Source organism: Cololabis saira, chromosome 12 (genome assembly GCF_033807715.1).
Source record: "Cololabis saira isolate AMF1-May2022 chromosome 12, fColSai1.1, whole genome shotgun sequence".
Lineage (NCBI taxonomy): Eukaryota > Metazoa > Chordata > Actinopteri > Beloniformes > Belonidae > Cololabis > Cololabis saira.
Window position 1 is genome coordinate 22,748,413 of NC_084598.1, and position 24,357 is coordinate 22,772,769.

The 24,357-nt window shown below is 39.1% G+C and overlaps 3 protein-coding genes across 5 annotated transcripts in view; all 3 read left to right on the top strand.

Moving 5' to 3' along the window:
• Positions 1-289: 289 nt before the first annotated feature.
• On the top strand, positions 290-12,218 carry apeh (acylaminoacyl-peptide hydrolase). 2 transcript variants are annotated; one of them, XM_061736033.1, is made up of 23 exons: positions 290-420; positions 793-922; positions 1,676-1,802; positions 3,796-3,883; positions 4,065-4,140; positions 4,273-4,364; positions 4,983-5,057; positions 5,173-5,310; positions 5,396-5,487; positions 5,593-5,633; positions 6,713-6,834; positions 7,042-7,102; positions 7,204-7,301; positions 7,411-7,462; positions 7,601-7,689; positions 7,772-7,910; positions 8,422-8,505; positions 8,911-8,991; positions 10,098-10,186; positions 10,487-10,677; positions 11,254-11,356; positions 11,446-11,552; positions 11,663-12,218. In XM_061736033.1, the coding sequence occupies exons 1-23, from the start codon at positions 409-411 to the stop codon at positions 11,766-11,768; spliced, it is 2,193 nt and encodes a 730-aa protein (XP_061592017.1). In that variant the 5' UTR covers positions 290-408; the 3' UTR covers positions 11,769-12,218. The 2 variants fall into 2 exon arrangements, with proteins under 2 accessions (XP_061592017.1, XP_061592016.1); XM_061736032.1 differs by lacking the exon at positions 290-420 and having other exon boundaries at positions 532-922.
• Positions 12,219-12,928: 710 nt separating this feature from the next.
• On the top strand, positions 12,929-17,055 carry tlr9 (toll-like receptor 9). Its single transcript, XM_061736034.1, is given in 5 exon segments — positions 12,929-13,026; positions 13,411-14,791; positions 15,072-15,095; positions 15,098-16,383; positions 16,482-17,055. Coding segments are annotated over 5 exon segments (2,901 nt in total). The 5' UTR covers positions 12,929-13,023; the 3' UTR covers positions 16,689-17,055.
• Positions 17,056-20,167: 3,112 nt separating this feature from the next.
• Positions 20,168-24,357, top strand: part of LOC133456455 (ERC protein 2) — a 211,029-nt gene continuing 206,839 nt past the window's right edge. The window contains exons 1-2 of one of the 2 annotated variants that reach the window (XM_061734932.1): positions 20,168-20,244; positions 22,421-23,555. In XM_061734932.1, coding sequence (XP_061590916.1) covers positions 22,695-23,555 — 861 coding nt within the window. In that variant the 5' untranslated portion in view covers positions 20,168-20,244; positions 22,421-22,694. Of the gene's footprint in view, positions 20,245-20,575; positions 20,697-22,420; positions 23,556-24,357 lie in introns of those variants that run through there. The other variant, XM_061734931.1, reaches the window with a different exon arrangement.

Here is a 24,357-nt window from a genome sequence, read left to right on the forward strand (position 1 = left end):
GCAGCAAAGTGCTTCACAGCAGTAAAAAACATAAATAAACAAATGAAAAATAGAAAGAAAAAGAAAGAAAGAAAAAAGTTACTAATCAAAAAGCAACGCTGTTATTTTCCAGTTTGTGTCGTTAATTTCTTTGTTTTGAATCAAGTTATTCCGGAAAGCCAAAGCTTTGGTTCAGCCGAAAACGAAATATTGAAAATGTTACTATTCTAATTTATTTTGACAGGAAACCGTAAAGGCTGATTTATGGTTCAGCGTTACACCAACGTAGAGCCTACGCCGTAGGCTCTGCGTTGGTGTGACGCGGAACCATAAATCAGCCTTAACTCCTCCTGCTGCTGCCCTGGAGCACCCACTCCTGTGCTGTGGCAGATAGAAGGGTGTGTGGTGTCTACACGAAACGTCCCTGCCATGGAGTCACAGGTATGCTCTCCGTTGCACAACACCGTTTATTGTTCATCATGATAACGTACAGGACATCATTTTGTAATGTAGTCAACAGCCGGATGAACTGATCCAGTCACGCTAGATACTAGCTCTGCTGTTGTTGTCAATCCAGCAGGAACTTCCTCGTCGGGCTCCGTACACTGACAAATCTCACTCCGTTGCTTTGGATAAAGCAAAAAGCGACAACATAACACAGTAAAATAGCCATTATAGAGCCACACAGTTTGAATGTTAAACTGTATCCGCATTTGTGTAGATGGTTAGCTTCCTGGCTCATTAGAAATGAATAGGGCATTGTTTGCTGCTGGACGCCTGGCTTCACTGAGACGCTGTTATTCCGCCTGTCAGGTGATCACCAACCCGGACGAGATAGCCAAACTCTACAGAGAACTGAGCCTCTTCCCCTCTCTGAGCAGAGCAGACGTGGGACCAGTCATCACCTCTCAGTATGGGGGGAAATACAGTAACATCTACACAGGTAGGTCTCATCTAAGGCACAGTTTGTTTTTTTTTAGTTAATATTTATTTCGGTCAATCACAAGCATAAAAATCAACAAACAAGATAACAAACATCCACAGGTTTTTCCCTGGTCAACATTGGGATTATTTTGATCGAAAAGGTCTGGGCTTGAAGCATAAAGCTTATCTTGCCCCCCTTTTAACATAATAGAATATACAAAAAGAACAAATGAAGTGTCATGAGGTTACACAAAATAATAATAATAATAATAATAATAATAATAATAATAATAATAGCTGTATTAACTGTAATAATAGTAATAGTGATAATAATAATAATATTACTAATGATAGCTCTGAAAAAAGAAAGTGAAAAGATGCTAAAGAAACCGACAAAACCAATTTAGGTTTTCATTTCATCTCATGCATGTGTACATTCTTCTTTGTTTGCTTATTCTATATATGTGTCCATTACCTTTGCTTTGAATAATATCTTGTATGCTTTTATTGAGTTTGCTAATTTGAGCTCGTTGTCTGATGAGTTCCACAGTTTTACTCCTAAAACGGATATACATCTGTCCTTTTGTATTTGTTCTTACTGTTGTTGTCTTAAACATTGCTGTTCCCCTGAGTTCATGTTTGCCCTCTCTTGGCTTGAACAGTTCCTGCCTGCAGCCCGGAAGTAAATTATTATAAGCCTTATACATTATTACAGTTAAAAACGTCCTGGTCTTTCATAACTGATTGCATTTTTGTGTACTTTTATACACAGAATGGAGCCAGCGTGATCTGGAGAGGAATGAAAATGTCAAATTTTGCCGACAGTACATTGTATTCCATGATGACAAGTCGGTGGTCTACTCTGGAGCCTCGGGAAACTGCACTGAGATCAGAGCAGAGTATGTAAAGATGTTCTTTTAGAATTATGATTATAATAATAATTGTCTTTATTGTCATTGTAAGGCAAGGCGAGTTTGTTTGTATGGCACAATTCAACACAAGGTAATTCAAAGTGCTTTACATCAACATTAAAAGCAGCAAGAAATAATACAATACAATGAAATAAAAAAGAATAAATAACAAATAAAATGATAAGAAAAGAGGTAAAATAATAAAAAGCACAAGTTGATAAAAAGTAAGGGCAGTAGAGTACAGCAGTACCAGTACAATGAAATTGGCAGTACGAACCCTTAAAGTGGAGAATAAAAAGACACATTTAAAACAAGATTACACACACACACAAACACACACACACCGTAGCAGCTTAAGGGGACGAAACAAAAAAAACAGTAGATTGCAAAGACGCTGAGCAAAGATACCCAGACATTGAAATTCAGCAGCACATTTGGTGATTATAATAAAAAAGGTGGTGTTGAGTGCATGTAGCTTGCATGTCGTTACTATAACACAGATGGAGATTTATAGATAAAGGTATTTGCGGTGTTAAGCACTGTTATAGACTTTGGATAAAAACTGTTTTTTAAGTCTGATAGTCTGACTTTTCAGAGACCTGAAGAAGGAGATGTGGGGGTCTACCTTCACTCTCTGGGAGCAGTCTGACAGGAAGTCCTTGATCCAAAGGCAGACAGAGTTGGATATTCCCATTTCTAAAACTTTGGTCACTAGTCTGTTTGGGAGAATGGTATGAAATGCTGAGCTGAAGTCCACAAATAGGAGCCGGGCATAGAGCTGTGGCGATAGCATCCTCTGTGCACCTGTTGGTTCTGTAGGCAAACTGGTGAGGGTCAAACCTGATTGGGAGATTTCAAATGATGTGCGTACGTACGTACCAGTTTCTCAAAGCACTTCATGATGACTGGGGTAAGTAGTCATTAAGGCTGCCGATGGAAGTCTTTTTTGGGATTGGAATGATGGTTGGGGTCTTGAGACAGGGAGGGACAGTGACTGGTTAAAAATGGTGGTAAAAACCCCAGCCAGCTGGTCTGCACAGACCTGGAGCATCTCTCCAGAGATGCCATCTGTCCCTGTCGCTCTCCTCGGCTTTACCGCCCTCAGCGTGCGTCTCACCTCGTGCTCCTCCACTCTGAGAAAGTCACTGCTGTGGACTGAAATGTGGTGTGTCTGTGTCCTGTGAGGTTACCTCGAAGCGGGCGAAGAAGTGGTTCAGCTCCTCTGCCAGTGAGATGTCACTGGCATCAGCCGAGGTGTTGTTTGACATGGAAAAACTTATTTAAGCATTCATTTTCAGTAGGTTGGATTATTGCAATGCCATCTTTACAGGCCTCGACAAGAAATCTATCAGGCAGCTGCAGCTGATCCTGAACGCTGCCGTCAGAGTCCTTACAAACACCAGGAAACTGGACCACATTACACCGGTCATGAAATCACTACACTGGCTTCCAGTGAGTCAAAGGATAGAGTTAAAAATCTTACTGCTGGTCTACAAAGCACTGAATGATCTTGGACCAAAATACATGCTTGATCTGTTAGTTCCCTATGAAGCTCCCAGACTCCTGAGGTTCATCTGGATCTGGTTTGTTGTGTTTCCCTAAAACAAGAACCAAGCAAAGGTGAGGCAGCGTTCAGTTATTCTGCTCCTCACCGGTGGAACAAACTTCCTGTAGACCTGAGGTCTCTCAAACTGTAGATCCTTTAAATCAGGCCTAAAAACATTACTGTTTACTGAAGCATACTCTTAAATTAAATACTTACCTGCTGTACTCTATTTACTGTTTAAATATGTCTTGCCGCTTTTAATGTTGATGTAAAGCACTTTGCATTACCTTGTGTTGCTATACAAATAAACTTGCCTTGCCTTGCTATGTTTGGTCGATACCACACTTAGCCGAGATTTTATCTAAGCTAAATGCATTTTCCCAGGTCTTTCTCTGAGAAAAACCTAAATAACTTCTAATTTCTGTCCCATGTCAGGGTATTGAGTAAGGATTCTCCATCTGGTGAAATGAAGGCAGTTGTCAGAGGATGCACAGTCAAAGGAGAGGAAAAGCAGTTTCTGGAGGTGTGTGGTTTAAACATGGACTTTATCACATTCATTTGTATTATGTTGCCCATTTTCGTCTCTGCTGTGTTTAATTGTTTGTCTTTGGTGTGTGTTTCATTCAAATTTTGTGTAACCTCAATTTTCAACCTGTGAACTTTGTCTTTTCTTTTCTCCTATCTGTCTTTTTTTTCCTTTTTAGATCTGGAGTAAAAACATCAAGATGAAGAGCATCAATCTAACAGCCTTAAAGAAGCATGGCAAAGTCTATGAAGATGGTGAGTTGTCTTCAGGAAAAATATAACAATTCTAATATTTTTTATTTTTCGTTGTTCCTAATGCACTTTTTGGGAAATATTTCCCTATAGTACATGTGCTTATTTTAACCACTGCCCGTTTTGCATCCTCAGAGCAGTTTGGCTGTTTGGTCTGGTCGCACTCTGAGACCCATCTCTTGTATGTGGCAGAGAGAAAGAGACCCAAGGCAGAATCCTTTTTCCAGGTCCGTCTGAAAAGCTCAATGCTGGATTTCATAGATCAGATAGCTGAACAGCTATATGCAGGTTGAGATTTTATATCAAGCTATTTTTTTTTCTGATGTTTTTTTACAAAAACATGTCAAAAAAATAACATGTCTTGACATTGTCAAAACCTGACAAACATGTAATGGCGAGTGACAACTTCCTTGTTTCACAATGCAGGTTTAAAAAAAAAAAAGAAAGGATAGTTATCCTTGCTCTTTTCCTGAAAGAATTGATTGAAAATTGCAATGACAACTAACCTCAGAGGTGAATTAATTTATTTGGGGAATTTATACTCAAAACAAAAATATTCAGCAATCCAGATCATATGCCTCTCAGAGGTTGTTACATGCCATTTATAAAAGGTTATCATCCATCTGTAGAAACTCAGCAGACGGGTTCTTTCTGTACACGTTTTCATTTTGAATAAATATTCAAAATATTTTGCATTGCCATTCAGATAAAACATACCTTGACACCATTGATTGCAGTAAGACTGAGGGGACAGTTAAACATTTCTGAGCTTTGAGATTTTGCTAAATCACAATAAAAGTTGATATCATTAACTTGCTTTTCCATGCCTCATTTTGTCTTTTTAGACAGAGTCACCAGAGTTGTCTGCTATTGGAGATGAGGAGGAGACCATGAGGTTGGACAAAAAAGAGACAGTAAAAGTAAATACAATTTTATTTTTCAAACACAAATCATATTTATGTCACAGATTTAAATCCTTTTTCAAGGTTGCGTTCCACTTCAAGTTGTAATGGTTTTTCAATTTTATTCCTGCAGGGGGAGCAGTTCGTATACTACGAGGACTGGGGAGAAGCTTTAGTTAGCAAGAGTTCCCCGGTGCTTTGTGTTTTGGACATTGAGGGTGACAATGTCTCTGTGTTGGAAGGAGTGCCTGACGACATATCACCTGGACAGGTCCGGTTGACAGTTTTAATAATTCATGGCTGTTTTTTACCTTGTATTTGTCCTCTTGTGGGTTAATCTGTTTCCATTTCTGTAGGCATTTTGGGCTCCAGGTGACACAGGGGTGGTTTTTGTGGGCTGGTGGCATGAGCCTTTCAGACTTGGCCTCAAGTACTGCCCCAACAGGAGGTGCTTTAATTTTACACTGACCAGATGGAAATCAAATAGTACAGATAAACTGTCAAGCATGTACTCACAGTGGAAAACATTGATGTTTTAATTTTGTCTTACCAGGTCATCTTTGTTCTATGTGGATCTTACTGGTGGGAAATGTGGTAAGTTAATACTTGGTTGTACTGTGATCTGGTCTGTAATTCTTGTTCTATGAACACAATATTGGTAAGACAAAGCATAATGTTAATACAACCTCAAGTTTTGATTTGATAATTTCCTACTGATTTTCTCTCTTTTTATTTCCCCACTTGACATGAATAATAATTACCAATTTAATAATGTGCTCTGAGATTATTCATGTGTTTTTTAAGGCTTCTTATAAACTCTTTATCTTTATATGACCACAACATGTATGAAGGACTTTGACTCACCTATTTAGTATAAGCTCAGAATAATGATTTTAAAACCTGTATAGAAAGGTAATAACAGTGTTTCACATATTTTAACCCATAATCTTACATTTTCATAGTTGTTACTAACTTTTTTTTAATATAATCTTAAAAATGCATGATAATGTCTTTAGAAATTTGAGATAATATTAAATACATAGAAAGTTTTCAGTCTCATGTAGTGTTTGAAGTATGTGACACAGATCTCTGAACCATCCCTGCTCAAAGTGAAACGACCCCCCCCCCCCACTCCCCCGAAAAAAAGACACACTTTTTCCATGCATGGCTGGAAATAACCTTTTTTGCAGATTGCTCTTACGTTGACTCTTCCATGCACATGTAGACACTTGCAGTATAAATAGACATGAGTTTCATGATAGCTGATACCATGAACAGCAAAGCTAGTAATGTTTACCATTCCATTGATGTTGTTGTTTATTCTGTTGTTGAGCCTGGCATGTTTTATTTATCTTCTGGTAATGAACCTGTGTCATAGTCTATGCAGATCAGGGAAGGATGCGCAGTGACCCAGCAAGCAAAGCAAACAGAAGCGTATACACGCAACTAAATCATCGTTTCTCAAGGCTTTCAGTTTTGTGCCTCCATACTCAGCCTGTAAAACAGAAATGGTGTCTAGAGCAGTGTGGAAAACCAGGTGTAACAAAAGCTTGACGTTTTAAAATGAAAGTGCACTAGTGTGGATGTAGTCCTCTGTATGACTTTTGTAAGTCAAATTTAGCATGGGTAGATAATGCCCCTGATGTACATGTGTATGTGTTTATTGTCTCCAGAGCAGCTTTCATCAGGCACCAGTGCAGTGTGCTCCCCAAGACTGAGCCCGGACCGGTGCCGTATCGTCTACCTAGAATGTTCTGTGTACGGGCCACACATGCAGTGCAGCAGGCTCTGCATGGTAAGACAAACTGACTCGCTGTTCAACTTAAACATGTTTGGTTTCCCTTCTTTACAGTGTACAGTCTTCATAGGAAGTAATAAGCTGCTGTCCATGTCCCCCCCCCACAAAGTCAAGTATGTTTATGAATCAGTAAATACACTTGTTTTCAAGGGCTTTCCTTTTCTTTTCTTTTTTTTTTTTTGTTCCTGCATACCTAACCTTTAGTACGACTGGTACACTAAGAAGACCTCGGTTGTGGTGGATGTGGTGAAGCGATCTAGAGAAGGTAAGGAATTCTTAATCGTTACATAAATGTCACATTTTTAGTGTATAATAAAACTCTTTATGTATTTAAAATGTCACATTTCTCTGTATTTGTGTTTACAGATGGCTTTACTGGCATCTACGCTAGTCAGTTATCACCACAGTGCTGGTCAGCTGACAGTCAGCGTATTGTCATTGCTTCTCCTCAGCGCAGCCGCAAGGTGTGCACACTTACTGAGAATTTTATTAAGAGGTTGAGGCTGAAGAGGTGGAAGTTTTTGTTTTATTTGACAACAACAACCTCACAATCTTTTACTTGTGATGTTACAGGATCTGTTAATGGTGGATATAAATACAGGGAGCATCACCTCTCTGACTGCAAGTGAGTCACTGAAAACAGTTGGGGTTCGATTAATGTGATGACATATTCACAGACTAGTTTGGTGGCTTTTTTTTTTTTTTTTTTAATTATCATTATTATTTTCAGTTTTTGTTGACTGAGCACATTGTTTGTCCGTAGAGTCTGATATGGGCAACTGGTGTCTACTGAATGTGGAGAGGGATCTGATGGTGGTCAGCTGCTCCTCTCCTAACTGTCCCCCGAGTCTGGTAGGATAACGGCTTTCAACAACAAAACACATGATGGAGGAGTTACTGTTTTACTTATGGCAATGTCATTTCTTGTGTCCAGAGAGTGGGCTTCCTTCCAAGCAGGGATTCTCAGGAGGAGGTGGCCTGGGTTACTTTGGAAGACTCTCAGATGTTGCCAGATGTTGACTGGAAGATCATGACTTTCACTCCACCGCAGGAGCAAGACAACAGTCAATACCGTAAGATGAAAAAAATCCTGTATGATGTAAACAGAAGTCATAGGTGAAGAACTTCAGTTACACCATTTGTGCATGTTTTAGTCCAGTTGTCTTAAACAATAGTTTATTTATTTTTGCTTTTTTCACATGATTTATAAGACATAAGAGCACTGTAAATGTACCATAATTATCTAAGGCCTAAAAATAATCACACTGAAATATGCTACAAGATTTTTAAACTGGTAAGGATATCCATGATATTTTTAAATTATATGTGCACTTTTGAAAGAATAATCAGGCAGCATTTAATCACAGCTTTGTGAATCTTTGGACCAAACACCTACTAATGATCAGGGTTGCTAAGTTTCACGCATCAAGCGTCAGACTCTTGGGCTGTTCACACAAGAGGTGGCACCCAATCTTATCGACATGACTAAGTTACACATTGGTGGGGAAAAACAAAAGTTATCTATAAAATACAAGAAGGGCAGTATGTGTTTTGTCACTAAAATTATTTATTTATTTATTTCAGCCGGCCTAGATTTTGAAGCATTGCTGATCAAACCAAAGGAAGTTAAAGATGAAGTGAAGCTGCCTCTCATCGTCATCCCTCATGGTTGGTTCTCCTTTTGTGTTTGTTTGTTGTTTGGTTGTTTTTTAAGAGCAAAAAATATTAGCATACATATAATTATGACCAAAATAATTACATTTGAAAATAATACATCCACTTTAGAATGATCTATAGTATAGAGCATCTTCGGGGATTTAATTCTGTTTAGTCTTTATACTTGGCATTGGAGATGGCTGCTAAGACACTGGTTCCCTTACTGGCAATCTCTTCAGTCAATTTCTGAAAACACACCTGCTATTTTAGTAATATGTTTAAAAAAAAAATTATTTAATTTTATGTGCTAAATATTTAGTGACATTTATGTTGAGCCTGTACTAAGGCACTAAGACTTATTACTTAACAATAATTTCTAAAGCAGACTGCTTACATCTAACCTGTGTGTTTCATTAGGTGGTCCACACTCAGTGATTGTAGCTGATTGGCTTCTGAGCTCCTCTGTGCTTTGCCGAATGGGTTTTGCAATATTACTGGGTAAGTTTATTTACGATAATAAAATGCTGCTTCCTCTGATAAATGCCAAGAGAAAAATCATCCATCAATACAGAAGAAAAGGTATCATTATAACTTGTTTCTCTAAAGTGTCTCTAAAGTAAAAATGGCTTAATGATGGCATAATCACATGTATCTCTCTCACTCAGTTCCTTGTAGTACTTTCTTTTTGGTAATTTTAGCCCCTGTGGTTGTTTCCAGCCTCACCTGCCCCCGTTTCCTCTAAAGCTGCTCTTTCCTTTTCTTCTCTGACATGACTTTGTTATACAGTAAGATCAGCTACTTCAGCTACGACCTTTGCACATGCACTACATAGCCATTTGATCACCTACACATTAAATCAATAAGTCAGAGGGTGCTTTCGTGTTTCACTGGCAGGAGTGAATGTCCTATTGAGCTTCTGTTTATGCTTTTTCTTTAAATGTGATTGCTCTCTTTGAACAGTAACAGTTGTATCAGAATGGAAACAACTAGTACATTTAAAGCCTTAGAAACCAGTTTCAAGCTAGGCATCTTCTTTTAACCTTTGTTTTCGTGTTTTACATGCAGTCGTCGTCATCCTGGGTTTCTTGTTCCACTTTGAGGTGTATAAAAATGCAGAAGCTTTATTGTGGTACTTTTCAATCAGTTTTCTGTGTCAAACAATGTGTCTACACATCCCTCCCATTCCCATGCCTTTTTATTACCTCATTAAAGCTCCATGTAATTTATTTGCATTTGATTCACATTCTGAAAAAAGTTAACACTTTTAAAACCAAAACTTCAGAAATGTTTTGAAATGTTTTGCTTTGTTTTTTCCATTTAATAATTTGCTCCACTTGTCTCACACCACAGCATTTCAACCTTGTTGACAAGTAGATTTTTTTCATCATGCAGGGGGCACAGCCAATGTGTTATGAAATCAAGACACAATCATATGTTGTATCTGTCCTCTGTTTGGTTCTGGCTAACAGACTGATACATGTGTGCAGCTGTTTGTGAAGTCAACAGTTTTACAACATTTTTTCTGATGTTAGTTTCAGTATTAATTACACTTATCACGCATATGTTTGCTTGCTTTTACACTTATGTTTGCTAAATGTTTTTAGTGAACTATCGAGGCTCTCTTGGGTACGGCCAGGACAGTGTCTACTCCTTACCGGGCAATGTGGGCACCCAGGATGTCAAAGATGTTCAAGTAAGAATAAAACCAGCATAAATGAACCTCTTGTGTAAACAGATGATGTTTCTCATGCTTCTGCTTAACAATAGTGGTGCACAAGTATAACTTTGTTTATCGTGCTCAGTGTCTATATTTAGAAACCAATAAATTGTTTGATGATTGTTGATTGTTGCCATAGCTTCCGTTTAAGTCGTAGCTCTTAATAGCAGTACTTCTGTTGAGGTTTTTTTTTTTTTTTTGTTCTCTCTTGAAGTCTACATGTGGCTTCCAGATGTTGGTTTTCATTTTTTTCCTCCACATTTTTCTTCCCACTAGTTTGCTGTTGAAAGTGTCCTGAAAAGTGGCGAGTTTGATGCACAGAAAGTGGCAGTATGTGGGGGCTCCCATGGGGGTTTTCTTGCCTGTCATCTGATTGGCCAATACCCGGGTTTCTACAAGGCGTGCGTGACCCGCAACCCTGTCATCAATATGGCCTCTATGATTGGCAGCACAGACATCCCAGACTGGTAGGGCTTGGCACGCAGGTTCCTGCATTCTTTGCCCACAGTTATTTATTCATTTGGTTAAAGCATCAGTTTTAAAAGGTTTTATGCAGCTATGATGTTTTATCAGCAATATGTCAGTGACATTCCGGTCTGACAGGCCAGCTGGCCCACAAATGAGGTCTTGATTTATTTTCACTTCGCACAAGTCAAAACAGAAATTCAGAAATGTTTTTTTCTTTATTATTCGTCTGTGGCCAGGACTGTCTGTATTTGCAAGGCAGTTAATGGTTGTATATAATTTAAACAAGAATATTTTGTTGTAAACTGTGTATCTGTTTTATTCCATCCCTATTAAATTGTGTTTATTTGCAAAGCACACTTCCTTTGCTGTTTCCAATTAAATGAAAATGGCTGACATTAGTGTTGGGGAACTACTTTTTTTAGAAGTAGTGGGGAGACTTTTGTCAGTTTATAGTCTTTTTTTGCTTTGTCCCCAGTAAAAGTTAAAATTGATTTGAATTGATAGCAGTTCAGTGTAATGGTTGTGACATGAGAGCCATGCAGTATTGACGTCGATGGATTCATTTCTTTTTGCAGGTGTATGGTTGAGTCTGGCTACGACTACAGTCCAGACTGTCTGCCCGACCCTGCTGTCTGGGAGCAGATGTTGAACAAGTCTCCCATTAAATATGTCACACAGGTATATCGGCATAAATGTTTTTCTTTCTTGGCATGTGGCGGACTTGCTGTCGTTGCACAATGTATAACTCAGTATAAACTCCCACTTAGGTACAGACACCAGTGCTGCTTACTTTAGGTGAAGATGACAAGCGTGTTCCCAGCAAGCAAGGAATCGAATACTACAGAGCTCTGAAGGCAAAGAAGATTCCCGCTCGGTGAGCACACACCAGAGCACCAATTTTTCTCTATATCAGAAATGCACTTTGTAAAATCTAATTAATTCATTTAATTTTAAATTCACCAATGTATAACATGTGTCGCTTAGGTTGCTGTGGTACCCAGGGAACAACCACTCTCTCTCTAATGTGGATGCAGAGTCGGATGGCTTCATGAACATTGCTCTGTGGATAATTCAACACCTAAATCAGTGATTGTACATTTCACTTCTGTGCAATAGGGCTGAATCTCTACTGTGTGTAAGCGATGTTATGTGCCCATTATGAGATCCAGACTAAAGCCAAAGAATATTAAGTGCTCTCCAACCAGAACACACGTCTTTCGACTGTAATTCACTCATAATCTGTCTGTGGGTTTCAACTGTCATGGATAAGTTCAGTGAGTGAATGGGGAAGTGACCGTTTTAACATGGCACTGGTATAAAAGCAGTTTTGATTCAATGGAAATATCTTATTGGAATTATTTTGAATGATCTTATAATCAAGGGCTTTATATGTTTGCTTTTCTGGGGGTTATGTTAACAAATGAAACCTAATTTTGTAATCATATTTTCTGTAGTAATATTTTTCTTTCTTTTTTGTGAAATTAGTGTTCTTTTGATGTTATGATACAGTCCACTTTAATAAAGCAATTTTGAAAACTTCTGTAGTGGTAGGAATGATTTTGTTTGTACAGCTGCGACTTCAGCTGGAGAGGGATTTTTCAAGCAGCTGAAGTGGTACAGTATATTTACGGAATGAAATACCCTGGCTACTGTTGTTCTCACCTTGTGAGAGTGTATGTGCGTGTGTGTCTGAGTGTGTGTGTGAGAGAGAAACAAAGAGAGAGTGTCAGTGTCATTATGGTAAAGTTAGTATTAATAGAGGGAACAACTGCAAAGTCAGTTTTGAGTACTTCAGTAGGTGTTTATTGGGATGTCTGTACAGTTTGATTGTAAGACTTGCAAAGGAAATCATATAAATTTAGATGTGTAGAGTCGCTAACCGAATGAAGGTAGAGATTAACAATGCTTACAAAAACTCATCGGTGTCATGATGTCTACTGACGCGTCATGGCCACGTCTGCTGTTTCCGTAAAACTTGTAAATTAAAAAAAAATTGTCCACAAATTTAAAATTCCCTCTGACAAACTGAAATTGCTTATATTTTGAAGACGTTACAATGTTAAGGCTTGTATTTGTAGCATTTTTGTTTTGCTTTTTTTTTTTTTATCACATGATGTAATATTTAAATTTGATCTCCCCCGTGAATTTGACTTAAGCCACGTGGTTCGTATGAGGTTGCCGGTTATTCAACAACGTGCTTTCACTTCTGCATTACTGGATACCGTTTATCATCACTGCACATACTTTTACAAAGCCTTGTTGCAGCCAGTTCTCCCTCCACTTGGAATTAAGGATTGCTGCATGCACTTCCAAATCTGAATTTTAGGATATATTTTCCATCAGTTATGGTAAGTGACACATTTTATTGTTCTGTAAAAAGGCGCTGCACTTTGCCATAAGAAAATAATAATAATAATAATAATACATTTTATTTGTATAGCGCTTTTCAAGGCACTCAAAGACGCTTTACATTAGTCAAAATCATAAAAGCAATACACATAGGACAATTAAAACATTTTTTGAAATCACAGTTACTTCATTATCAGGACAGATGCCTGTTTGACATGAGAGGGCAGTATTTGGAATTTATTTTAATCTTCCTTCGTGTAAAGCATGATATTCATTGAATGATAATGATAGCAATATTGTGTATTGTTGTCTGTAAATTAACTCTCAAATAGCAATTCTACAGCCATTAACTGATCTAAATGTTGTGATGCCTTTTTTTTCAGGCTCTGGTGAAAGTTATCCTCATCCTCAGTCAGTTTCTCACATTAACGAAGACCATAAATGTCAGGTTTTTCCCATGTGATGCTCTGGAGAATGCCACCATAGTGGACTGCTCCGACAGGCCTTTACAGTACATTCCACACTTCAAAGATACCTACGTGTCGTGTCTCAATTTGAGTAGGACCAGGATACAATATGTGGAGGCTAATGCATTTGCAGGTGTTCCAAACCTTAACATTCTGAAATTAATGGACAATTGTCAACCAGGTAGAATGAGAGCCCCAGAAGGCCGCTTGTGCAAAATGGAAATGCACCCTGATGCTTTTGTGAGCCTGCAACATCTTACGCATCTGTATCTCTCAGGAAACGGCCTCACCTCAATGCCGCAGTTACCTGAAAGCCTGCAGTTTCTGGACCTACAGAATAATCGCATTGTCAATATTATTGAGCCTTTAAATTCTCCAAACCTTGAAACACTGCTTCTCTCCAAGAACTGCTATTATGCAAACCCCTGCAATCGGTCATTTTACATCAATGAGACTGTTTTCAGAGAGCTTCCCAAACTCAAGAATCTTACACTGGGATATAATAATTTGACAACTGTCCCTAAAGGGCTGCCACCCTCACTGAAGATGCTGGATTTAAAAGAGAATACAATCACAGAGATATTGGAGGGGGCATTTTCTAACCTGACGGCCCTCAAGTATCTGAATTTGGAGTGGAATTGTCAGCGTTGTGACCATGCGGCGAGGCCTTGCTTTCCTTGCCCACAAAATCTGCCTCTGCAATTACATCCTAACTCGCTGTATTCTGTGAACAGTTCAATCACCTTCCTAAGCTTACGGGGGAATTCTCTGAAAAATATCCCTGGTGGCCTTTTCATACCTTTGAAGAATTTAAAAAGATTGGACCTCTCTGATAACCTCCTGGCATATGCTATACGAAACGGCACCTTCTTTGGAGAGCTGACAGGCCTCACTTGGATTAGCCTTATTTATAACTACGAACCACTAATGACATTTCCAGACCTGGTCCTCTCCCGTCACATAGGTCGTATATATGGTCTTCAGTATCTTCTGCTGAGTGGTAACTTTTTTCACAGTGTTTCGAAAGAAAGCTTTTATGTTCTGTCCAAACTTAGAAATCTGAAAAAACTGGAGCTGAGAATGAACTTCATTAGTAAATTTAACTTAACATACCTCAAGCAATTAGAATCTCTCACCACCATTGACCTCTCCCAAAACATGCTTAATTTCCTTCCGTGCTGCTCAAAGTCATCATCTGGGATTGTGGTACAAGAAAGCTGTGAGAACCAGAACTTTTATTCAGATCATTTTTCAGACCAACCTCACATTGTGATTGATCGAGAAACAACATCCAGAAGTGACAACTGGGAATCCAAACAATCAAATGATCTAGAAATGGTGGAGGAAAATGACTGTCCAGTTCCATCGCTATGGGAATTTAAGAATAAGTTTTGTCGAGATAAGCTGATATTTGACCTTTCTCAAAATGATATCTTGTCACTCGACAAACACATTTTTCAAGGCATGGAAAATGCTGTCTGTTTAGACCTTTCATTCAATTACATGAGTCAGACACTGAAGGGGGGGGTATTTGAAAACATGAAAAATTTAGTGGTGCTCAATATGTCTTACAATAGGTTGGATCTTTATAATAAAAGAGCTTTCAGTGAACTTAACTCCACTCTAAAGGTACTGGATCTTAGTTACAATGACTTTCATTTCAAAATGAGGGGCATGGGCCATCGCTTTGAGTTCCTTAAAAACCTAAATCACTTGGAAGTGCTGAGTCTGGCAAACAATGGGGTTGGGATGCGAATCGATCAAAGACTGAGCAGCAATTCTTTGAAGTATCTCTACTTTAACGGAAATTATCTGAACATCATGTGGGACTCTAATAACAACAAGTACATCCATTTCTTCCAAAATCTGACAAAGCTAATTTACCTGAACCTGGCCAACAATAATCTGGTGACACTGTCGGCAGAAGTGCTATCTAACCTCCCGAAAAGTATTAAGGGCCTCAGCATTAGTGCCAATTTACTGAGATATTTTCCCTGGCCAAACATCTCAGCACTTTGCCATTTATGTCACTTGGACTTAAGTCGCAACTTCCTGTATCATTTGCCATCAATACCGATACAATTTGGGCCCAATTTAACCCTTCTAGACCTCAGTCATAATCACATAACTTTTATTCCAAGGAATGTCTTTGATGAGGCAAAGTCCTTGCAATATCTGTATCTAAATCATAATCAGATCAAAGAGTTACAGCATCAGCATCTCCCTGCTCCCTTTCAAAATGGTAGTGCTCTCCAGACGCTCACTCTGCATGACAACCCCTTCAAATGTGACTGTAATACATCTTGGCTTGCTGACTTTTTGCGGACTACTTTGGTGCAGATTCCTCAATTGACAACACGTGTGCGCTGTGAATTTCCAGAATCACAAGGGGGCAAGATCCTACTTTCCTTGGACCAGCACTCCTGCCAGGACATATATGGCAGCTTGGCTTTCCTCACCTGCTCCTTCTTGACTGTGATGTTTACTGTTCTTCCTCTACTGCAACATCTCTATGGATGGGATTTGTGGTATTGCCTGCAAGTGCTCTGGGCAGGACACAAAGGCTATTCCCAGCTGCCTGGTAATGATTCATGCCATCACTATGATGCTTTTGTGGTGTTTGACACCGGGAACCAGGCTGTGAGAGACTGGGTTTACAATGAGTTGACTGTCAATCTGGAGAACTCTGGCCATAGGAGATTTAGCCTCTGCTTGGAAGAAAGGGACTGGATTCCTGGGCTTCCCTGTATTGATAACCTACACAACGCTGTCCACAGCAGTGTGAAGACAGTGTTTGTGCTGGCCAAGGGTGCAAACGGATCGGAGACTGTAAATGGTGTGATGCGCCAGGCTTTCTTCATGGTTCAACAGAGACTACTGGATGAAAAGGTAACTTGACATTCACATGTGTTTTTTTTGTTGTTGTTTAATTTTGACTAGGAGATGTATTCATAACACCAAATTATTTCTGAAACTTCTTATGAAAGGTGGATACCGCTGTGCTGGTTCTGTTGGATGAGATGTTTCCAAAGCTGAAGTACCTCCAGCTGAGGAAGAGATTATGCAGCAAGTCTGTGTTGTCCTGGCCAAGAAACCCAAGGGCTCAACCCCTTTTCTGGAATCGAATGAGGACGGCATTGTCTTTAGATAACCTTAAGTTTTATGACAGCAATATGACTGAAAGTTTTATATGATGTTACTTTTAATAGAGAGAACCATGTTAGAATTCTCTATTGACTTTGACTTTGCATAATTTTGACAAACTGATTATTTCATTAATGACACCTATTGGCTTTTTTTCTATGTAGTTTTACTTTTTGAGACTATTTTGTTGCTGTGTCTGAAAATGTATTTCATTAAGTGCAAACATGTTAATTACAGGTGAAAGGGCTTCATTGAAACTGATGTGGAACTCTACAATTAAACTTGACTTGACTTGAGTAACTTAATTTTATAGACATTACAAAAGATCACAGTAATGCAGTGATTGTTCCTTTTGAACACCCCCACACTGAATTTTCCTTTTCACTTCACTTTGGTTTGGCAGTATGAGGAATTGAAACTATTGTTTGTAGTTACAAGGTACAAATAAAGAGAAAAAGTAAGTTGTGATTTCACTGTAAGTCTGAGACAAATGTTATTAAACGATGCAGAATTGGTACACGGTAATTCTATGGTCTGTCAACCAGAAAACAAGATCCCACCTTAATGATGACGACAGCAGTGCATACAATATAATACTGAATGTACTAGATTCCTGGCTTGATGCCCTGCTGCGTCTATTCTAGCCCATGATTCTGCATGCGGTTTCGCATGCAGAATCATGGGAAAGGGAAACCTGACTAAAAATGGTTATTCATGCTAATTTTCTCGTGAAGAGCAATGAGCTATAGGCTATAGGCTATAGGCTATATCATCTGAATATAATGGGGCATTTGAAAGAACAAAGTGTAAAACCCTAGTTTAAAAAAAGGTTAGGAACTGTGCTAAAAAAAAATCCACATTACCGGTATATCCATGATAGAACATAAACATGGAAAGCATACCAACTGTAGGCATAAGTAAACATATGCACACACTTTAGACAGTTGAGGAGACCCATTCATGTCCCATCCTTTGCTGATTGAATTTGAGCTACTCAATACTTCTGTCATATTGTTGTAATTTTAATTTCATGTTGAAATGTCTGAACTACAGACAGGTCGGCTCAGCAGCTGGGCTATTATATAACAAAGTCTTTTTTGATAGATCTAGTATGTAGTTAAGCGGTTTCTTCTGTAAAATGCAGTGCCTTCTTTGAAAGAGATGTTTGATTGGGAGCACATGTTGCTTTAAAATCTGTATATACCTTTGGGCATTGATGTTTCTGTTCCATATGTGGAAACTACTCATTCCATGGACACAAGTACACCTTCATACCATCAGAGATGCAGGCTTTTAAACTGAGCACTGATAAGATAGTCACTCTTCTTTAGAAGGATGCAGCATTCTGGTTTCCAAAAACAATTTAAAATTCTGTTTCATCTGATGGCAGGATGGTTTCCTCTTTGCCTATTATTTTTTCAAATTATCTTTGGCCCACATTAACTTTCTTTTATTTTATTTTCATGTTTTTAAATTTAAATTCAGTGTCACCTGGGGGCTGGACATCACGGCATCTAGTAGTAAATACATTTTTTTAGTCTAATCTCCTGTGCACGCAGCGATTTCTGCAGCTTCTCCAGATCTTTTGATGATACCGTGTACTGTGATATTTAAAATTGTTACAGGTTACACTGAGGAACATTTTTCTAAAGATGTTTCACAATTATCTGCAAGATTCTGTGTCTCATAGATGCTCATTTTATACACTGTCACGTTGCTAATATGTTGACATTTAATCTAATTAGATGTAAAATGTTCCTCCAAATGGATTTTTTTAAAGTATTGATTGCCTCCTTTAGCCTTTTGTGAAACCTTAAAACATAACAGTCAGAAAGAGAGTGCAAGGAGACAACAGATGTAAACCAAATGTTGAATAGATGCAACCAAATGTGCCAATGTAAACACACATAGTAGTTGTTAAAAGGGCTTTGACACAACCAAAGCACTGTTGAAATTCAAATAAACATGACCGGTAGACATACACTGATACAAATATTGTGCTTGATCTACTTAAAAAGAATAAGTCAACTTTTTGCATGAGATAATTATGTAGATCAAGAAAGACTAGTCTTTGTATAAACTACTTAATTTTTTGTATGTAAATAATACATTTTGCAAGTACAGTCAACTTAATTGTGTTAAGTCAAAATAAAGTTGACTTTACTTGCAAAAATTAAGTTGACTTTACTTGCAAATGAATTTTGTACATAGCCTACTAAAAATTGAGTAGTTTATACAAAGACTAGTCTTTCTTGATCTACATAAAAATCTCATGCGAAAAAGTTGCTTTAATTTTTTAAAAGTAGATCAAACAAGCTATTTTTTACTGTGGCGTTCTACTTAAACAAATAAAGCATGTTTCATCTAAACGTGGGTTAATCTGCCTAATAGATTAAAATTGTTAAAGGAAAGGTAAATACAAGATCCTTGCTTGTTGTTTGTGTGTAAATGAAAATATTGCCTGGGATTAAATACTGCTTATTAAGGAAAAAATGCACAATGTCTTGTTTTTTGAACAAATGCAGATTAAGTTCAAAACTGTATTCATCTAAACCAGTGGTCCTCATTCCTGGTCCTCAAGAGCCGCTTTCCTGCATGTTTTTGATGTTTCCCTGCATCAACACACCTGATTCTAATTAGTGGTCATCACCAATCTTTCAGGTTTGCATAGTTCTGTTGGTGACACAGTCATCTGTATCAGGGTTTACTGGAGCAGGGAAACATCTAAGATATGCAGCACAGCGGCTCTCGAGGACCTGGAATGAAGACCATGATCTAAAGCAACAAACTTAATTTTTTATTGTTAATATCACATATTTGAATATGTTATATTACATGCAAAGTGTAAACCTCTACCCATCATTGCATTCTGTACTCCAAGGCTGGCTTACCTTCACTGACATGGCGGAGGCTTAGTCATTGGTACTTGTTAGTATACAAAGCTATATTAGGTAAACTTCCATTTTACATTTGTTCTCTGATCAATTTGAAAGCCAGTTATAGCCTGAGATCAAATGATGCTATCCTGCTGTCCATTATATCAAGTGCGAGGACCAATCTATAGGGAAGAAAGCCTTCAGCTGTTCTGCCCCACTTGCTTGGAAAAGCCTCCAAAAAGACCTGAAGCTAAACACATTAGTGTCATTGTCTGATTTTTAAAGCTCTTACAAATGCATTTTTAAATGACTGCTGGTACATGTCACTGTCCTTAAGTATAGTAACTTATTTACTGGCGCTGTTTTGTGATGTATTTTGCATTGTCCTTCTATTTCTGTTGTTGTTGATTTGTTGTAATGTCTGTAACTTTTAAAGCTGCCATTTTGGCCAGGTCTCCCTTGAAAAAGAGATCCTCGATCTCAATGGGAGTAACCTGGTAAAATAAAGGTAAAATTAAAAAAAAAAAAAAAAAAGCGCTTCGATGTATTTTTTTCAGTGCTGATGCCCCACCACGCCACTCGGTCGCGCACGCGCCAGCTGGGCCAGCGCGTCCCCGCCGCAGCGCGCCCCCGCGGCCCGGCAGGACAGGTCAAGCTGATGAGAGCATGCATGCAGGAGGTCGGGCGGGATGCGGCCGGGACGCTGCGGTGATGGAGAGCTGCCTGTCCGGTAAGCCGGAGCTCCAGTGCGCACCTGGACTCTGTGCCGTTATATGACCACATTATTAAAACAAATGAATGACATGAGCTCCGTTTGCGTGGCAGATTAAATTATTATGTAAGGTACTTGCTGGAACTCATACAGCCGTGTGCATATGAGCAAGAAACTAATCCTTCATCCCGCAGTTGTAGTAGAATTATTCGGGCATCTGAGTCCAGGCTGCGTTGCTCACATGCTCTTACTGGCCGACCGTTTCACTTGCGTGAAATGTTTTTGCGGTCTTGCTTTGTAGTTCGGTCATAATAACTGTTGAATGAAACGAGTGTATGTTGAACTTGACGGAGAAGCCCGTGCGTGGACAGTAAATTGCTGGCAAATGGATGAGTTGCGCGGTTTCAGTTTGGGTGGTGACTGTGCCTGGACTCGTTTCTCCGCAGCAACAGCTGGCTGTCAACTCCCAAGTAAGTAAAGGCGTTTTGAAAGCGGTAGAAGTGAAGATGACTGTTAAACTCGATCACTTTAATCGGTCTTCTCTTTTTCTGACCAATTTGCCCGCTCGAATATTACGGTTTCGCATCAGATTATGCGTAAAATTGACGCGTCATTGACGGGCCATTGATTTAGAATACTTCCATTTTATTCGAATAGCCTGTAGACTAAAACTCTAGTAGTCCCCGCTAACATACAGCATTTTTCTAAATACCATGCAGAGTCCTATCTCTATAATATATATATTTTTAAATCAGAAGTGTAATTGAATCACTGCAAATTACAGTTAGCTTTTGAATATTCCGTGGTTCCGTTGCATGCACACGAGGCTCAGTTCTCAAACGGTAATAGACAAGGGATTGACAGCTATGTTATGACTGACAAGCAGACTTAACCAATCTCTCAGTTGTATCCTGTGCAGTGATTCCAAGGACCCAATCCTCTTGGATTAGAGGTGGGATTATGGTTTGGATTTGCTTCTGTTTTGCAGACAGTCCCCAATATCTGGTCCATCATACACTGTTGTTATGCTTACTTTGATTCCGTGAGGATATTTCAGGGACTTTAACGTTGTAAGGCCTCAACCCAAGCCAAGAAGCATGGATATAAATACTAAATATGATATAGCTGCAGGGTTTTTTATATTTTGATTTATTATAAATGCTGTTTCAATATGCTTTGAGAAATAGGATTTAGCCTAAATTCTAAGTACCTATTTTTGTCCTCTATTTATAGTTCAAGCCTGAGGTATGTCTACAGCCTGGCAAAGTTTGACAGCAAATTTTCAATTACCTCTCATCTATATATAATGAATATTAGACTTCCAATTCCCTCTCTTTTCTCTTGAGAGCAGCTTGCAAAGATGTCAATTTCCAGAAACCTCTGCAAGTCCAGTCCTCATTAAACAATTACATTTAGTGCTATCCATGGTGCTGAAATGACTATACCAATTCATCCTCTGCTTATTTTCTTTCACTATCATGAGTTGGTGACTGTGGACATTTATCCACATGGACAACAGTGCAATATTCTATGTTTCATTACTAAACGTAATGGTCTGGCAGCTTTAATTTTTTATTTCCTATCTTGTTGGCACCCTCACATCACTCAGTAAAGAAGAAACAGGCTTATCCTATATTAATTGCAAGTTGTGTTCTACAGCACTGGTTTCCAGCCTTTCTCCTCAGGATCCAAACTTGGTGTTAATATTCCCCTGCTTGACTGGATGAATATTGTAGAGAAAGAAGAGAATGTCTGTACAAGACACATATATAGCGGTCTGTGTTTACGCACATTTGTGCAGGTTTGGTGGATTTTTCAAATAGTTAAAGCACTAGACTGTACCATACCAATGTCAGGGTTTCAATGGTTCTATGTTATTAGGATTCCTGTTTCTATCCAGAAAAGACTGGAAAGTGATGGAGGTCATCATAATGTTTATTAAACAATAAGCCTAGGGGTGGCTTGATTCTTGCACAGAGCTCTATCTGCTTATCTATCTATCTATCTATCTATCTATCTATCTATCTATCTATCTATCTATCTATCTATCTATCTATCTATCTATCTATCTATCTATCTATCTATCTATCTATCTATCTATCTATCTATCTATCTATCTATCTATCTATCTATCTATATTAATTTTGTCTTTGAAAAATGGTTTGTCTGTGTTTGCCTTACTTTTTTTGTGTAGAATCCACGATGACCTGCGCAATAAGTGAAATCTCAAGAGCTCTGGCCAATGTACCTGGGAGCCCAATTGCCAACAGCCACAGTGATATTCCTCATAAAGGACTACATAAGACTGGGTCTCAAGCTACGTGCATACAGGGATGGATAGGTGAAAACTAAAAGGCCAAGAAGTGGCCTTTAGTCATGCTGTTATTTATTCTAGTTCTATAAGGGGACATGAATATATCCCTAACTGTAGCAGTTTCCTTTCAGTTATTGTTCTTTGCCATATAACAATGCCTTTAAATATAAGAGCAAAGCCCGCGCACAGCAAGATTGCTGCTGCAAAAAGTAGTGGGCACACAGATAGCAGTACATCTCATTCACGCTTCTCAAAATTATCTAAACATGGGAAAGGCAAGCAGACTATAAGTTCAGCGCCAGGGTCTCGCTCAGGGCTTGAGCCAGGCTCTGTGTCAGGGGGTGTGCCTGCACCAGCAGCTAAACTAGCTGGGGCTCAAGGATCAGTGTCAAAGTCAGGTTCAAAAATCAAGGCTGGCACAGCAGCAGACAAAGGCTCAAGTCATGGTTCTGCAACTGCTCCCGGGGGTAAAACCCTGTCCATGGAGAACATCCAGTCTTTAAGTGCCGCCTATGCTACTTCCAGCACAATGTATCCCGGTGAGAGAGAGTCCTTGGAATCCTCTGGTGGGTACCCCAAAGGCACCATGACATTGGGCCGGAATACCAGTCGATCCTCTTACACTGGCCGAAAAACACCCATGGGAAGCAGCCCAAACATTGCATCCTCCGAGTTGCATCATGTGTCAGACCCTTGCAGTAGCCAAACCATGCCTTCTGCCAGGACTTCCAGTCTGCGGCAGCAAACTGGAAGATATAACCAAACGTTAGATTTTGCTGGGCGGGGAGAAGTTTGCACCTATGACCTTCAGGCTCAGGTGAGAGAGCTGCAGAGAGAGAATGACAACCTCCGGAGAGAACTAGATGGAGGGAGGGATGGAAAGACGGGGCACAACGTTAACAGTGTGAACTTCTGGAGCCCTGATGCAAAGAGAGACAAGGGGGTTAAGCGTGAAGAGGGAGGGAGGACTTCAGTCGTCAAGGACCATTACAGGGTGAACCAAGGAGACGTTCAGGTGAGAAACCTCACAAATGTTTCAACAAAGATAATCTAAATAGGACCATCTTCTGTTTCAGTTGCTGAAATTCAAATTACTTTTACTAAGTCTTTGATAGTGTACATGTCCCAAATTACAGTATGCAATCAAATTCTGCAATTCTTCTGTTCATATGTCCAATTTTGTTGTGTCCATCTCCTCATACCTCTATCTCAAAACCATTTGTTCTAATTTTCAAGGTTGCATTGAAAATATTTTGTCTAGTTCAATCTTAACAATGTTTGCCAGCCTCCTTGTGTTTCCATGGAAACGTGCACTAGTTGCTTCCACTCAAGGTGTTTGCCAGTCTCTAAAAAAACTCACAGCTTCTCCTGAAGGAATGGTGACCAGTCTGTCCTGTGCCATCTCTCCCCCGAGTCTGTCCCACTCAGTCTGAGGCGTTATCCATCTGTCTGCATCACTCTCTGCATGCCTACTGTGTGGTATCTGTTTTTCGCTCCTCTTTTTCTGGTTTTTACCCATCGGCCTTCTGTTTCTCCATTTGCTTGTTGATTGTTTTAGTTCTTTGCATGTCTGTGTTTGTCTAGTATTCTCTGTGGAGGAAAAGTCCTAAAACTTGTTTAATATTCTTTCTGGAGAAAATTCCAGTAATTTGTCAGAACAGAACATCTGTACTGTGCAATGCTGTATTTTAGTGAATGTTTAAGAAAATAGTTCAAAGTCTACATTAGCTTGTGCTGTTGAGTTTGTGTTGCTCACGCAAGCATGCAAAAACTTCATCTCATTATCGTTATCTTCGCTCACCCATCGTAACCAAGGA